The following is a 17,501-nucleotide window of genomic DNA, read 5'->3' as shown; positions in this document are numbered from 1 at the left end:
TGATTGCGGTAATTGTTTTTAGTTAATGTCCCCGAGTATATGTAATAAAGGAGCAACAACACCCCATATTATTTAGCATAACATATTTTGACCTGAGTTGTACGTCACGTTTTATTCGACCAGTATGAGCGACCCGTTTGACAAGTCTAGTTTCTTCCATAGTTCTTAGTATATTATGCAATAAATCTTTTGTTTTTACTTTTCTCATACGCTTATAATCTTTGCTCCAATTAAACACTAATTAAACAAGTAGATAATGACAACAATTTAACATTCCACCCAAACCATGATCCAAATCATAAATAAATTAATTAAATGTTTTCCAATTAAACCACACTATCTAAACAAAGTTTGTCAAATTACAGTGGCTTAATTTTCTACCAACATTAATCTAGAACTAATTGATCAACCTACGAAAATGTTCGCAAATGCATAATAACAAATAACTTCACTAAGCTACAACACGTACAATAAATAAACTTGAAACCTAGTCCGCTTCACCAACACAAACGTCAGCCGCATGCCCTTTCCTTGCTCCTTGAACCCACGTTACATTTCTTTATAATTGGCCTAAAATTGACATAACAATGTTGCCAATAATGTTGCGTGAATAAAATCAAGTATCAAAAGTTCGATGAAGTTGCATATACTAATTATATACTTTCATATACGTCAGCCCTACCTGCACATAATTGTGAAATTACGTAAGTATTGTGACGGATACTGATACTGCAACATTTTTTTGGAAATTTTGGTAAACTACCTTAGTTATTGTGAGTTACCATGTACTATTTACTAAAGCAAGATTAGATGATTAGAAACCAACTACTTATCAAAAATAGAACTATGGAAAATATAAGAAAGGTAAAAAATGAGAGAGATTAAACCCACGTTATTTTTTCCCAAAGCCGAACCTAATAGTGGTTCTCCCTCTCCTATAACCAGACTTCTCATCCACATCGCAAGGTTAAGAGGCAAATAGTTTGACAATACCTTATGAAGTTCATCAAAGTCATTGAATCAACTTATAGTCAATCAATTGCAGGAGAACTGGAGTGGTAAAACAAACAAAGAAGAAACTTATATCAACTTTTACCTTCTGATATGCCTTCTTCTTAGCTCCTTCAATCACGTTCTGGCAGTGATTCTGCTAAAAGTCGTCTCACCTTTATAATTGACATTTAACAAATTAATGCCATTATCGAGAAAATACGGATAATACAACCAGAAATCTAACCAGGATAGAAATCTAATAAAGGTAGCAAACCATAGGTTTCTAAACTAAGAACATTACAAAGGCAATAAATACTCAATCATCATCTCATCATCTTTATCAACATGTCGTTTAAATGTAAAGAAGGAGAGTTTCTCATTACAAAATAATGAGAACAAAGAAGAGTTACTACACAGGTATAACAAAAGCAAATATCATCCATTATACACTATAACCTATACACAACTCTCAAACAACACTATAGCAACAACCACAAATTTCCAGATTCACTTCTCCACACATCGCACCCTATTATAAGGGGAATGACACGGTACAACTTCCACTTTATCACCATACAACAATACTCGATGACAAGAATGATAAGATTGCTGGCATTTTGGTAACATGCATGATTATTTAATCCCCTAATAAGTTTGTCTCTTCCTAGATGAGTCAAGTTTTCCTTTGTAAGACCTACACCTCCATCTCCTCTAGTCCTCCTCTAAAATTTGACTCTTAAAAGCTATTTTTTAAAAAAAAAAAACTCACAATATTGCTAAAAACTCTTAATTTTAATCATCCAAAAGGCCAACATCATTCTCATCATTCTCCCTTGTTATGAAATTTTTTACTTTAAAGCAAGCTAAAGGTCGACATATTTCTCATAATTCAACCATCCCCCTCCTGCTCCTCCTCCGTGCCCCCTTCACTTTCCACTTTCTCTTTACCTCCTCAGCCTCCTCCCCTATCCCCTTCTAGTCCTCAGCCTCTTTTCATTTCTCCTCCCTCATATCCTCCTCATCTCCTCCTCCCTCCTTCTCTTCCTTGTCTTACTTTCCTTTCCTTTTCCCCTCCGTCTCCTCCTCCACTCTTACTCGAATGGATCACCAACCATGTAGGCAGAAACAAGCCTACCTATGAGTGCCATGTCCATCATAAGAAAAACCCCAACAACATCTCCCATTTACATTTGAAATAATGCTTTAAGTCCTTGCTACATAGAAAGACTGAAGAAATGGAATGATTCACATAAACACATACCTTCCTATTTTGAGAAAAATGGGATGATTCATATAAACATGTGTGAAATCTAAGATAAATGAACCCAGTTAGTTTATCTAAACATGCATCATAACCAATTTCTAAATTGTAATCCATGGAAAACAACAAAGTAAGTTAGTAGACACGCAACAACATGTAAAAGTGGAAGGGATAGAATTTTAGAGGTGTATCACAAAATCTAACTGCAATTTGTGTGTACGATGCCAGGGATGAAAACAGGCCTTATCGGACACAAAACAGGGCATGCCAATGTATCTAAGTCGCTAACATTAGTAATAATCTTTTTTTTTTAAAAAAATTTCAGATCCGCTTTTAGAAATTTGGCAGATATCTAGACAAGAAAACATCTTTAGTCGAGGAACAAGATCACAAATCTATTTCCTATTCCAATTGGTATTAGCTGAAACGGACAAATGCAGAACAAGCACGAAGTAGATAAAAACCGAGATTTCAGACAGATAGTTACCTCCTACTACACTCGTCATTCCAAACGAGATACACAAACACAGTAGAGTCAATCCAAAGAAGGTTCTCCATAGATCTCAGCACAAGCTCTAGCTCCGGAACTCTACATCATCTTCAGACATCATCCCTGCCACAGAAATCAATTTGAAGATCAATACAATAACTCATGTGAGTATGTCATTATTACCACCCACAGCAAAAGCACCACCTACAGTAAAAAAGCACTATTATGAGCGTACCAACCCCATACTCCCGACCACTAACTCATTTTTATAAACACGAAACATCATCCCAAAATGATACTTCCTCCATTCAACTCCACTCTACCACTTTCTTTTTTCACGTTTGCCAACGCATGTTTTACGCGTTAAATATCGTTGGCTACGTATTTTCAAAAATTATAAAAGTAAGATATTTTTAATGTACTCGTAAAGACGAATCAAACAAGATCCTACATGAATATATTTTCACTTACGTATCGAAAGAAAATTGAAATTGAATACACTTTTATGAATAGTGTAAAAAAATGATATTGGTAGAGTGGAGTTGAATGGAGGAAGTACAAGGTAGAATAACGTAAACTTTTAGTTGACTATGAACAAAATGTTTAGCAAGATCAACAGCTTTTGAAATCGTAAACGTATCAAATTCATCCTCTAGTTTTCAATTTGAATCTCCCCGGAACAAAATAAAACCTTTACATCTCCAAAATAGGCAAATAGTGATATTTTCTAGTTGGACCAATTTAAGATAAATCGGGTTTCGAGTCATGCTTAGGATTTTCTATGGGGTCTGATATCGAGCTTATCAAAGTTAACCAGTCTAGCAATAAAAGTCAAATACCATTTTCAAAATAACATACTAAAATGTGGGTTTTTTGTTTTAAATTCTTTTGCAATAACGGAAATAACAAAATAACTTGTTAATTTTTTATAAGAAAATATACCCACTTGAGCATAACAAATGAACCAAAACCCTGATACCATTCTCGAAACATCAGACATGAATCAAAATTCCTTGCCAACCCAGATAAAAAACCGTTAAGATTTAAATGTTGCAAATTAACTGGCGCCTGCAGCAAGGCGTGCATTTCAGGAATCTAAAACCATTTACGGCAACTATTTAGATAAAAGACGTGACTCACGTGAGAATGTCATTGAGGCGAGAGGTGGCGAACATTAAAAATAAAAACCACTGCCCTCGCCCGCCTTATTAACACCCCTAATAAAGATTAATCACTGCAATCATGCACCAAGCCATCAAGAGGTGCTTACCTTTATAAAAATCGAGTTTATTAGCCCAGCTTCAAATAAGTGAGTCGTTATTCGTTAAGCGAGAAGGTTATGAAAATGAAAAGTTAGAAACACTTATAGTTCACAACCCACCAACCTACGTTATCCTCAAATATTGTAGGTTATAAGTCTAAGCAGATTATGCGAAAAGTATTTAGATATCACATATCATCCATTCCATCCTTTCTCGACCCCTTAGTCCATAGCTGTATCCCTCTCTTATGGCTTTTCTACATATATTCATCCTTTCCCGACCCTCCTTCCCTTCGCTCTTCATTCCTTTCTTCATCCTTCCCTCCTCTCTCTACTTCTCCTTCTGCTTTAATTAGCTTTTTTATAAACTCTATAGGACCGGTTATTTAAAGAAAACATGTATTCTGAAAGTGACGTACGTTATAATAGTGTTAAAAGGAACTTACATAATTGAGAACTGAATAGAAGAAGAACAATATCGTGTAGATATTTTGTAGCAATAGCCTCCCCTAATACCAGCTGGTGGACTCTCCTCAATGTAATAGAGAACTAAATAGAAGAAGAACAATATCAACAAGCTAAATAACAATGGTTTTCCAATGGCAAAAGCATGTAAATCATAGATGATAAGGGTAATTGAATAGGTGGTGGAGAATACCCATATAGAAGTGATCAGTGTGTGGGTTATCAATTAGCTTAATAAGAATGACTATATGAGGGTGGCTCACAATTCTCATAATTAGCACCTGCATGCAATTGGAAAAAATATTAAGATGTTGAAAATAAGTACCTAATATGTAGCTCGATGGACAAAAGAAGCGCCTTGCTCCATGGCGAGTGTCATATAAAGCTTATCCCATATAGATACCATATCCAATTACAACAATGGTACACAAACACGGTTGCCGAAAGAAAAGGTGAGATGCATTATCTACGACATTTATTAAGTAAATAAGCTAAAAAAGGACACTTTAAAACGTTCACATCAATGCTTGGCAATGGCTTATATTTTCAAAGTCTTGGGAAAAAAATCAAATGAGAAATTCATAGGTGAAGAAATTAAAGGATATTCTAAAAAAAACACTGGATGGCTGTTGAAATGAGAAGGATATAAGGCTGACTACTAAGTCCATCATTTCAAGCAAAAGGCAACCTCACTCAGCAGAATCAAACGCTGGGCATACCTCATAAACCATACGGTGTTCTAAATTCCAATTCAACACTAAGCCTATATATTAACAATAGTAATCGTAATAATAATAACGGTAATAACAACAAAGACAATCGCAATAGTGATATGGTGGCAACGGCAAAACTAATAATAACAACAAAACCCACACGGCGACAGATAAGGTAGCACAACAACCAGACTGCACATGAAATGATTAATTCACAATTCCTTATTTCTAAACTAAAATCTGAAGACGGAAATCACAGTAGACCAAACGTAACAACACGTTAACAACATAACAATTAATTATAACGGGTAAAGAACACAATAAATCTGAAATAATCAAGAAAGAAAAGTAAATTGGTATTAGAAGTAAATACCTAGGTTTTGCTGAGGGAGGTCGACTGTTGTGCGAGAAACCAAAGACGGATCGAATAAGCGGTAAAGTGGAATGGCGGGGGTAAAGAACGATTGTGGGTTGTGAGTTAAAGGAGAAATGGAGGGAGGAGATATTTAAGGAGAATCTAACGGTAGGAGGGTGACTTGCTTCCCTACTATTCATTGATAATAGGTTAAGGTATAACATCTTCAAGCTTCATTCAAATTGTCCCATCTGATTCAGAAGGAATAAAAAAATTCTTTACGACCAAACATCTTCAAGCTCCATATGACAACAAAGGGGATAAGAAAGAAATCGTACTTAAAACCCGAAACTAAACGAAATCGAAACTAATAAAAATGGAGAAATGAATTACCATGTGAGGAGGGAGATAAGTCGAGAGTAGAAAGTGGTACGTGGGTGGAGGGAATGAGTGATCCAAAGAAGATGGAAAGCCCAAAAAACAAAGAAAAAAAAAACAGACCAGAACTTAAGCATGGCGGAAGTCCATTGTAAGCACAATAATTTGAGAAATTGAATGTTTAGACTTACGTTGCGGATGAGTGATCTTTTATCGGAATGAAAGCCAAACCATCTATAACTCACCACCATCATGTTTTGACCTAGAGGAACCAAGAAACATCCACATAAACAATTGTTAAAAATCTAAGATATTAAAAGAGAACAAATTTGGTTATAAGTAAACCATAAGGTATAATAAACAGATCTTACCTAATATAAGAACACCTTTTCAATGTACACGACTCGTATCACCAAAGGCGCCTCTTGTTGTTGCAATTACCACCTTTATAGTCCATTAACAACAAATTCAATTAGAAGAACATAACTTTAAACAATAAGAATTATCCAAAGCTACTTTTTTCGCAGATTCGATATCAGTAGAAGGAGCCGCATCTACCTACAACAAAAAACAAAAACAAAAACAACATAAAAAACGTGAAAAAGATAGAAACTTTATTACTGAGAACCATTCCAATCTGGGTTTCATCTGATTTTGAAACCCAGATTGGAGCTGTAGCGTTCACTCCACAGCCCGCAAAACTGCAACCACAACATCGACAATCTAAAATATATAAAATCAATAAAAGGAAGTAAACAGTTCTGAATGGATCACCTATTAATTGCAGGGGAAGTGGTAAACCTAAAACCCTAGGGAATCCAGAGTCGACACAAATAACAGGGAGACATTCCAAACAAATGGAAGATTGTCCTGCATATGAACACGTCTAAACTTTAAGTCACCAACCCAAAAAACCAGGATCAAAAAAGTAAACGATAAGACGGAGAAACGCAAAAGGAAATACGTAAAACAAAACTAATTAGGTTTAGAATCAATACTTCTTGTGCTAAGCTCAAGCTCTCACTCCGCAGCCCGAGAATCCTGCACCCACAACAAAAGAAATCAACATATATAAAAGCAACTAAATTATGTTAACAGAAAGAGCTAATTGAAATTGATGCCAAAAATCTTGTTGTAAATGCAATTGTTGTACATATCTATAACCTGAACTCCAGGCCGACTTTTGTAGCCCTTAAAAACAAGTTTAACAACTCCCGAAACAACTGCAACAACACCCACCAAAAACTAAGTTATAAACCTCGCAAAGAAACATACAAACAGAGTATTAGTACGGTATAACCCTAACCAAACAAAAAAAATAAACAATAAGGAGCTGAAAGAAAAAAAAGTTCAAAACTCGCATTGGCATACACACAAAAAAAACCACTCAAAATGGTGGACATCCTAAAATTTAACAGGGCACACCACCGAAACACAAAAAAAATAAAGAAAGCCTAAAAGTGAGACACTGAAATCAAACAAACTACTTAAATTCAATAGGGCACCAACCTAATATATGAGGAAATAAACCTTGAAAACGAACAAAAAACCTAGAAAACGAAGATAAAAATCAAATTACTAAACAAAAAAAACCATTAAAAAAAAAACAGCGAAAAGAAGAAAGACGGTGAAAAGAAAAGGTTAACACTAAAAGGATTTAAGATTAGGATTAAATACCTAGGTAGTGTTAGAGTTGTCAACTCCTACTACAATTTCTATTCACAACAACTGCAACTCTAATTTCTAAAGTTCACAACAAACCTGAAAAGCATGATATAATATGATTGTAAAGATTACAAATAACTTACAATTCACTGTTAATAAATCGTTTTAAACACCTCATAATACAATCTGAATAAATCATTTTAAAACCCCATAATACAATGGGAAAAGATCGTTTTTAAAACCCAAGAATACTAATAGGATTAACACTTGAAAATGACCTTAACAACATCCTAATCAAATTGAAACCTCCAAATAAAAAAATAAATTAGAGACTTGAGGAGGAATGATAGCAGATCGTAAAAAAACCAAGAAATTCATAGATGCGAAACATTTTAAAAAAAGAAAAAGGGAATTTAGAATCACAGCACATACCTTTGAGGAGATTTACGATCAAGGTTGCTAGGTTTTGCGAGAGCATTTACGGAGTGAGATGACATACAAATTCAACAGAATGTAAAGCGCTGATTCACAAAAATTAAACTAAATGAGCAATCTAGGTACGTAGGGATTGAAATTAACATCTGAAATAAATTTAGAGGAATTCAGATATAAGATGAAGATAATTAATCAAAACGCCGAAGTGAAAGGGAAAAATGTGATTATACCAGATTTGTAGCGAAGGATTGCGCAGTCGAGGAGATTAAAATTGAATCATAACCTCGGGGGCGCGGAGAACAAGTTTGGTTATAAGTAAACCAAGTGACCCGGAACATCATTTCAGTTTTTTTTTTTTAGTGGTTATAAGTAAACTATATACTTGCAATTGCAGTATAGTGAAGGGCTCGGCTATCTCTAGTGTAATCAACTTAGATACATTCATAAGTGAAAGAGCACCTACCATATTGTGAGAGAAAAGCAGGAAGCGAATTTGCCCACGAGTGAGTAGCGACCATCAACAATTACTGCACCCTAAGCTCATAAAAATATCACCATTAACCATAGAAGGGAGAAAAATTAGCAAACTAATCACAACTTATATCAAAACCAACAAGGCATAACCAAATAACATTAATATAACTACTATGATAAATAAAAAGCATCCGATAATAACACGAATAACAGCAAGAAAATAATACTCATGTAGTCAAAGACTCAGAGATGATGACACATCTTGAAAATTAGAGGGCCCTCTTACATGAGACAGCATATCCATCGAAGAGTAGTACAAAACCTGATAAAGCAACAAAAATAAAACTCGGTAAATCAAAAAAAAAAAAAAAAAAAGTCAAAACACACATATCCACCAACATATACGAGGAATTGATAACTGAACTGGCCAATTTGTGATTGAATAGAGCAACACAAAAAATCGTTAGGAGGCTAAAGGGGGTAACTAAGTAACAAGCTTACAAATGAGAGAACATCTTTAAGGAAAACCACCTTAAAAAATGCCAATCCCAAAACGAGAATCTGCAAATATCAGCAACAATAACCACAACACTAATTATAACCGCAGTTAAAAACAAAACAAAGAGATCAGAAATATCAAAATCACAAAATCCACATTAACAAAAGCAATACATGGCCATTGGCCGCTAAATCGCTAACCTTTTAGGAGAACTAAACACATCACCATCTCCAAGCTCCTGGCCACAACTCTAGCCCCACAAAATAACCATTTCAGAAATCGGCGCAATAATAAATAGACAAATGAACAAAGAGTGAACAGATGAACACATGAACAAGCTTGTTCGTTTCTGGACCGGCACAATAAATACAGATAACCATTATTTTCCAAAACTCTAACCCCACAAAATAACCATTTCAAAATTGGGCACGATTTCAGAAATGGTTATTTCAGAGTGAACAGATGAACAAGCTAAAGTTGTGGGAACGATAAATGTAAAAAATGGAATTCAGGAGAAATACCTTTAAGAGGATTTTCAATGTTCCGATTTCAGTTAGAGCTGCAAGGGTTTGAGAAGGAGTACTATTGTGCGCAGTTCATCGAGCGGTTGTGCGACATCGATATCTTCGTGAAACTACTAAACCCATTGAAGTTGCGAAGAAAGGTTAGACATCCAGGAATTGGTGAATCAATCAGAAGGGACTTTGCTATAATAAACAACGCAATTGCAAAAGTTTCAACATTTATACCGCATTGAAATGGTTGAGATTAGATGAAAGTGTCCAAAGAATTTTCCGTTTTCATGTTGTCTCAAGTTGACCTAGCCAGGGAAGCGGCTCATTTGAATCGTTTTATACATAATTTTCGGAGATGGAGGGATGTTTCTTTCCCAAAGCCTCTCTATCCGCTTGTGCATCCGCAGTTTGGTGGAAACTTTTGAACACGGGGAAAGTGTAATCGATTAAATATATAGTTTTGAGTAGTAAATGATTGCATTAAAGAAGCCAAATATCACACGTTAGATAGGAATTAGAAACCTATATGAGAATAATTTATCATACCTGGGCAATAGTACACTCACAAAGTCGTTTAAAACCCTCTAGTAGATACTGATCTGCAGCTCTAAGCAAGTCTTGCGCAATATCCAAACCGGCATTCACCGAGCACAGTATAGATATATCTCGCATATTGACAATACAAAGATAAGTGGAACTGGTTGACTCGCATACATCAACGCCCGAACACAAACAAATAGAGAGATGAATGCATACAGGTCTATAGACGCCAAAAGCTTAGTACCACGAGTTTAAAACTGCACTTGCGCACCTTGGCACTCATGCTCTTCTGAACAAAAACAACAATGAAAACAATCAATCAATAGTACTAAAGAAGGGGAAATCAACAAACCCTAATTTTTAAAGATCGCCTAATTCAACTACAACAATATAATTATCAATAAATCGGATCAAATAGAATTAAACTGAACAAAAACAACAATGAAAACAATCAACTCAATTCAGTTCTGTTCAGCATTAAACACAACCAGATCACAACATAATTAGCAACATAAAATATGATAAGTATAATATCTAAATCATCGTTCAAATCAATCAGAACACAATTAGAAAACATACCTTCAAAGACAAAGCTGATCATAAACCCCAATCGAAACCAATGAAATCATGATACCTAACAATGCCGACATCAAATCGAAACAACAACAAAAAAGCAACGCACATCTCATAATAAGAATAAGATATGAAGAAGCAAATATCTCTGGTGAGAAACTCCCTGGAGAGATCTCCTTGCTAGAGTTGTTACCATCATAAAAGGAACATCAAAAGCCAGAGGCATTGATGAATTATTGAGGAGTGAGGAGGAGTAAGCTGAAAAGGAGTGGATGAGAGTGGTATGTCGTAAAGGAGTGGTTAGGAAGTAAAAGAGAAATGGAGGGCTGTGATCAGAAGGTGAAATCCAATGGCAGAGGGGAAGCTTGAGGTAAAACTATTCATAGCTACAGTTATTTCAAGTATAAACTTTTATAGGTGTTAAGGATTCATATAACTCTCCCTCTTTCCTTATTTAGTAAAGTTTTATACTTATTTTAATCGCTTTATCCCACAACAATACCTCACAATACTCATACTTTATCTTATTTTAATAACCTTACCCCACAACAATACTTATTTTAATCATCTTACCCCACAATAATACATTCTCTCTCTCCAATTACCTTACACCACCACAATACTTTACAATAAAATAATCATCCCCTTAATTTGCGTGCCCTTTTGAAAGGGGAGAGTTGATTATTAAAATTTATTTTAACGTTAGAAACATAACGGTGTTAGTGTTAAGGTCCTTAACGGAAAAAAAATTGCAAAGTTCGGGTCCTTATCTTACTCTTAACTCAAATGAAAACTAAATGCAACCCTATCAAATAGAACGGATGTAAACTGAAATAAATCAAATTGAATGATTCATTTACCATGTCAAATTATAATTTTAAAATTTATTTACATGATTAAGGTGATTATAATAGTGTAAGAAACAAATGATCAGTCAAATAATAATTTTATAATTTAAATACATGAAAAACGTGAATCGGTGCATGGACCTACTAATAATTGTAGTAGACCTACTAATAATTGTAGAAATATTTTGCCTTATAAAATATACAAATATTTTCATAAAATATACTCCCTCCTATTCATTTTAACTCTCCCCCTTTCCTTTTTCATCTATTCATATAACTCTCCCTCTTTCCTTATTTAGTAATGTTTTATACTTATTTTAATCACTTTATCCCACAACAATACCCCACAATACTCATACTTTATCTTATTTTAGTAACGTTACCTCACAACAATACTTATTTTAATCATCTTACCCCACAATAATACATTCTCTCTCTCCATTTACCTTACACCACCACAATACTTTACAATAAAATAATCATCCCCTTAATTTGCGTGCCCTTTTGAAAGGAGAGAGTTAAAATGAATAGGAGGGAGTATTGGTTATTAAAAATTATTTTAACGTTAGAAACATAACGGTGTCAGTGTTAAGGTCCTTAACGAAAAAAAATTGCAAAGTTCGGGTCCTTATCTTACTCTTAACTCAAATGAAAACTAAATGCAACCCTATCAAATAGAACGGATGTAAACTGAAATAAATCAAATTGAATGATTCATTTACCATGTCAAATTATAATTTTAAAATTTATTTACATGATTAAGGTGATTATAATAGTGTAAGAAACAAATGATCAGTCAAATAATAATTTTATAATTTAAATACATGAATAACGTGAATCGGTGCATGGACCTACTAATAATTGTAGTAGAAATATATATATAAAAAAAAAAAAAAAAAAAAAAAGCGAGAGAAAAAGAGACGGCATTGGCGGCATGGCTATAAAAAGGGAGTGAAACTTGGTATTAAAACACACCAAAAATCAAAAAGCAAATTAAAAACAATAAAATAATTAATTAATCAAGCTGCTATACTAGTTGGTAGTATGGAGATGAAGAATATGAATAAGGTGGTAAGTGTGATGGCTATCGTGCTCATCCTGGTAGTGCTAGCCACGACCCCTGAACCCGCTACCGCTGTTCGTCAACCAATGATTCCACTCTTTGATATTATGCTTGATACCTATAATACCTATACCCGCCCTCTCACTTGCTTGAAATTGTTTAGTCCGTGCACTTCTGTCGGGCAATGTTGCAATGGTTGTGCTTGCTCCAAACATCATTTCGGTGACACCCAACACTTCTGCCTTAACCCTACTCCTTATCCTACTTGTCCAAAGAATTAAAAGATCATCATCGATCAATGCAATCAACAATTGATGATTATCCGTATGTATGAAGACATCAAGTGGTTCGTCCATGCACCTGTTTCCTTTTATTTTGTGTTTTAAGCATTATTGTTGTTGTTGTTGTTGAGTGACCATGTATGCTGTCTCCTCTTGTTATTTTGTTTCAATAAAACTTGGTGTTATTTTATTTGAATCCTCTATTTACGTAGCTTACGAACGAATCGCTCTCATGGATGAATCCTCTACTCACTACTCGTGTGTATATAAAACATTAAATGAAGCTATGAATCGCTCTCATGGATGAATCATCTACTTACCGTTGAGTTTATTGATCCGGTACTTAAGAGGGGGAGAAGGTGAATTAAGTATCATTTTTAAAAAAAATTGAACTTTAATGCGAAAGGATAGTTCTCGTTCGTTACTGAAACAGTGCACATGTGAATTGAACAGTCTCGGTGACTGTTCTAACAATAAGAATTGTGTTGTACTGTTCTGTTCGTATGCGTGAAACAAGATCAATAAGAATGAACGAGAAATAAAACAAATAAAGAGAAAAGGCACGAGACACAAGATTTTTAACGTGGTTCGACCTATTCTCTAAAGTTCTACGTCCACCCTCTGTCTTATTAATATTTTCTTTATAACCAAACCCGATTACAAAGAAAACCCCCACGATCAACCCCGATCGTGCGACTCGAGTACAACCATATACCCCAAAAACACTCTCACACAAAATGAAGATTACAACACAATTTGTCTCCTTATATGGTTCAATGAATTAGAACAATGGAGAACAAAATTAACCTTATGAATATAAGAATTTAAGCACTCAATAATGGTTCAAGAACACGGCTTGAAGAATTTTGCAAACTAAGTTAAAGTTTCCAATTGAAAGAAATGATTTGCAAAATAACTTTGAAACTTACGTGAAAAGTTTTGCCAAAATAATAAAGACTTACTCAATCATCCATACGCTGGTTTCATAGGAAAAGATGGTTGGTATCTTATTCCTACGAAGTATATTTTAGGAAATAAATAATCTTCAAATAATATCATATCATAAAATATTTCACAAAAGATTATGTCTTCTTTTCCAAGGCAATTTCTTAACTAAATTAGAAGATAGTATTTTCCACAAGATAAGAAACACTACGCCAAATAAGACATCCAATAACGGTCAAATAATGCAATTATCGTTATTAAATAGAAACACGTAACCGTTATTGCAACGATTGTTGTTAAATATGTACCACGGTTGTATGACCGTTATATAACATCAATAACGGATCTCTAACACCGTTATCACTACTCAATAACCGTTATAAAACTGTTGTTAATTATGTTTATGGCAACGAGTATACTTTTAAGAAACCGTTATTAGATATATATTAATAACGGTTTCAAACCCGTTGTCCTAGTTTACTATTGACAATGGTTTAGTGTGGTTCCAAAACCGTTGTTAAATATTATCTATGATAACGGTTCATTTCGTTATCTTATTTAATTAAATGTCAATATTTAACAACGGTTTTATTGCGTGATAAACCGTTGTTATATTTATCAATTGATGAAACTTTGACAACGGTTCTTCTTAAATAAACCGTTGTTAACATTTTGAAGTCGACAAAGGTTATCGTTCGTTATCTTATATTTTTGGCGGTTTGAATGGGGAGGGAAAAGATGTCAACGGTTATTTATCTAAATAAAACCGTTGTCAAATAATTGTTTGCAACGGCTTGTTTTTAACCGTTTTCGTTTTTAATTTTTTTTTTTTCCTTTTTTTTTTTAAAAAAAAATTAGCTTTTTCTAGCAAAATTTTCTTTGAAATGCTATCAACGCTTTCTTTGAATGCTATTTTTCGATTCTTTGCTTGAAAATAGCATTCCAAAGAGTTGTGCGATCAAAAAGTTCAATCCTACATCAAAATATTACACCCCATAATCAATTAAACTCAGTTTCAAAACAGTACAAACAGGATGATTAAAAGCCAAAACACAACTTCCTCAAAAAAAAAAGCCAATACACAATGGCGCTCTCTCTCTACACACACACACACACACACACACACACACACACACACACAGAGAGAGAGAGACACACACGTACATAAAGCATAAGCAAACTACTGAGACTCTGTCAAGAATAATAATAAGAATATTCCTTGTAATTTTATTTAATGTATTGGTTGGTTGTAAATAGATAGGAATTAGAATGTGAATAGGTGTAAAATCAAGAGGTGTGAAGCATTGTATATAATACCCATGTAACTACTTTATTTCTGATTTGAGAAAACTATAACATCATTTATCATTCTTCATTCTTTCACATGGTATCTCGAGCATAAACAAAGATCCATTAAAAAAAAAAAAAAAAAAAAAAAAAAAAAAAAAAAAAAAATCTCAGAATTCAATCAACGAAAAAGATCATCAAGATGACCGGTGACAAATTGAAAGGAGGAGGGAGCGGTCCTAAGACAATTCCCATGACATCTCCATTGTACTTACATCCATCCGATAGCCCTAGTTTGAACGTCACACAAATCATTTTTGACGGGACAAACTATGATATGTGGGCTGAGGCGGTAAAAAACGGACTGGATGCTAAGAATAAATTGGGTTTCATAGAAGGAACCGTCAAGAAACCGTCAAGTAGCGAGGAGGACGATAACTTAGAGGTTGTGGCATGGCGTCGATGTAACGCAATGCTACGGGCATGGCTTCGGAATGTAATTGATCCGAAGTTACATCCGAGTATCACCTTTTCTCAATCTATTGAAGAAATCTGGGAAGAATTAAGAGGGCGATACTCGGCCGGAAATGCTCCTAGGATTCATCAACTCAAAAGTGAATTGAATGAATGTAAACAAGGGAAGGAGACGGTTGTAGAGTATTATACTAAATTAAAAATTATTTGGGATGAATTAGCCAAATATAGCAAAATTAAGGATTGCAATTGTGGGGCGGCAGCATCCATCGCAAAAGAAAATGAGGAAGAAAAAGTTCATCAGTTTTTAATCGGGTTAGATGCAAAAATCTATGGCCAAGTTAGAACAAATTTACTTATGGATGATCCAATTGTCTCATTAAATCGGGCATATGCTATTGTCTTACGAGAGGAATCTCATTCCTCCGTTACTCAAATGAAAGAAGAACGGATGGATGCGGCCATGACAGTGAAGGTCAATAATGGAAGAGACAAAGGCAAATACCCAAGGGATGAAGAAGACGAGTCAGATAGACCGCCTCCACCTCGCTGCAATTATTGCGGAAAATATTATCATACGGAAGAAAATTGCTATGATAAACATGGATATGATGAAGTGAAAGCAAGGGAACGTGGTCGTGGTCGCAGAGGCCGTGGAAGTGGAAGCCGCGGCAGAGGACGCGGTCGTGGGCAGCATCAAGCACACGCCGTGACAGGGGTGAACAAAACAGAGGAACAAGGAACATCTAATATTCCGTTTACAGCAGATGAAATAAACAGGTTAAAGATTTTGTTGAAAACCAGTCCCGACGGAAACGAAAAACTCCAAGGTATGAAAATTACTGTAAATTGTGAATGGTTAATCGATAGCGGAGCCTCACATCATATGACGGGAAAACGTGCACTTTTGAAAAATATATGGGCAGAAGAAACTTCCACTGTTAGTTTTCCTGATGGAAGGCATGTTGAGGCAACGATACACGGCGAAATTCGATTAAGCGATAAATTTATTTTAAAGGATGTGTTGTTTGTTCCCTCACTCACATGCGACCTTATTTCAGTTCAACAATTAATTCACGAGAACAATTGTTTAATAACTTTTTATCCGGATTATTGTGACATGCAGGACCGGACTATGAAGACGATGATTGGACGCGGTGAGCATAGAGGAGGGGTGTATTATTATCAACAAAATAAAGATGAAATGGCAGGAAGGATAATAAGTACTCGTGAGAACAAGTTGTGGCACCGAAGGGTAGGACATCCCTCGAAAAATATTTTTTCTAGTTTTTCGAATTTAGTTGGACGGAATTTATTTTGGAATTTGGATGATTTATGTGATTCTTGTTGCCGGGCAAAACAATCCCGATCTTCTTTCAAAATTAATACTACTAGTCGATGTGATATTTTATTTGGGCTTATACATTGTGATCTATGGGGGCCTTACAAAGTACCTAGCCTAACCCGTGCCCATTATTTTCTCACCATAGTCGATGATCATAGTCGGGGAGTATGGGTTTATTTAATGAAAGACAAGAGTGAGGCTGGAGAGTACATGAAAATTTTTTGCCAAATGGTAAAGAACCAATTTGACAAATGTGTGAAAATTATACAAAGTGACAATGGGACGGAATTGTTAGCCGGACCTATGCAAAATTACTATGAAGAAAGTGGCATATTATTTCGCACTAGTAATGTAGCAACACCCCAACAAAACAGTAGAGTTGAAAGGAAACACCGACATATACTTGAGAAGGCTCGGGCTTTACGTTTTGAGGCTAATTTACCATTGTATTTTTGGGGAGAATGTATAACAACCGCTGCGTACTTGATAAATCGAACACCTACTCCTTTACTTAATGGAAAGACTCCTTTTGAAGTCATATATCTAAAACAACCCAAACTAGACAACTTACGGGTATTAGGTTGTTTATGTTATGTTCACAATAAAGACCGCACCAAAGACAAGTTTGGAGAACGGGGTAC

The 17,501-nt window shown here is 34.9% G+C and overlaps 1 protein-coding gene and 1 long non-coding RNA gene across 4 annotated transcripts; one reads left to right on the top strand and one right to left on the bottom strand.

The window, feature by feature from the left end:
* Positions 1-381: 381 nt before the first annotated feature.
* On the bottom strand, positions 382-9,563 carry LOC141643652 (uncharacterized). Of its 3 annotated transcripts, XR_012543754.1 has the most exons (18): positions 9,511-9,563; positions 9,190-9,239; positions 9,022-9,051; positions 8,777-8,812; positions 8,480-8,550; positions 8,014-8,102; positions 7,081-7,139; positions 6,915-6,957; positions 6,691-6,786; positions 6,288-6,360; positions 5,932-6,178; positions 5,557-5,789; positions 4,664-4,751; positions 4,452-4,554; positions 2,742-2,867; positions 1,097-1,166; positions 892-993; positions 382-570 (listed from the first exon to the last, which is right to left on the bottom strand). It is a non-coding gene; the product is annotated as an uncharacterized LOC141643652 (long non-coding RNA). The 3 variants fall into 3 exon arrangements; XR_012543753.1 differs by lacking the exon at positions 892-993 and having other exon boundaries at positions 8,992-9,051; positions 9,511-9,562; XR_012543752.1 differs by lacking the exon at positions 892-993 and having other exon boundaries at positions 9,511-9,562.
* A 5,575-nt stretch (positions 9,564-15,138) lies between these two features.
* LOC141631544 (uncharacterized) lies at positions 15,139-16,934 on the top strand. Its single transcript, XM_074444206.1, has 2 exons — positions 15,139-16,345; positions 16,642-16,934. Exons 1-2 carry the CDS (start codon positions 15,244-15,246, stop codon positions 16,674-16,676), a joined length of 1,137 nt encoding a protein of 378 aa, XP_074300307.1. The 5' UTR covers positions 15,139-15,243; the 3' UTR covers positions 16,677-16,934.
* Positions 16,935-17,501: the final 567 nt, after the last annotated feature.

Source organism: Silene latifolia, chromosome 2, assembly GCF_048544455.1.
Source record: "Silene latifolia isolate original U9 population chromosome 2, ASM4854445v1, whole genome shotgun sequence".
In the NCBI taxonomy this organism is placed as follows: domain Eukaryota; kingdom Viridiplantae; phylum Streptophyta; class Magnoliopsida; order Caryophyllales; family Caryophyllaceae; genus Silene; species Silene latifolia.
The sequence above is the reverse complement of the archived record's forward strand: the minus strand, read 5'-3'. Positions and strand labels throughout refer to the sequence as shown.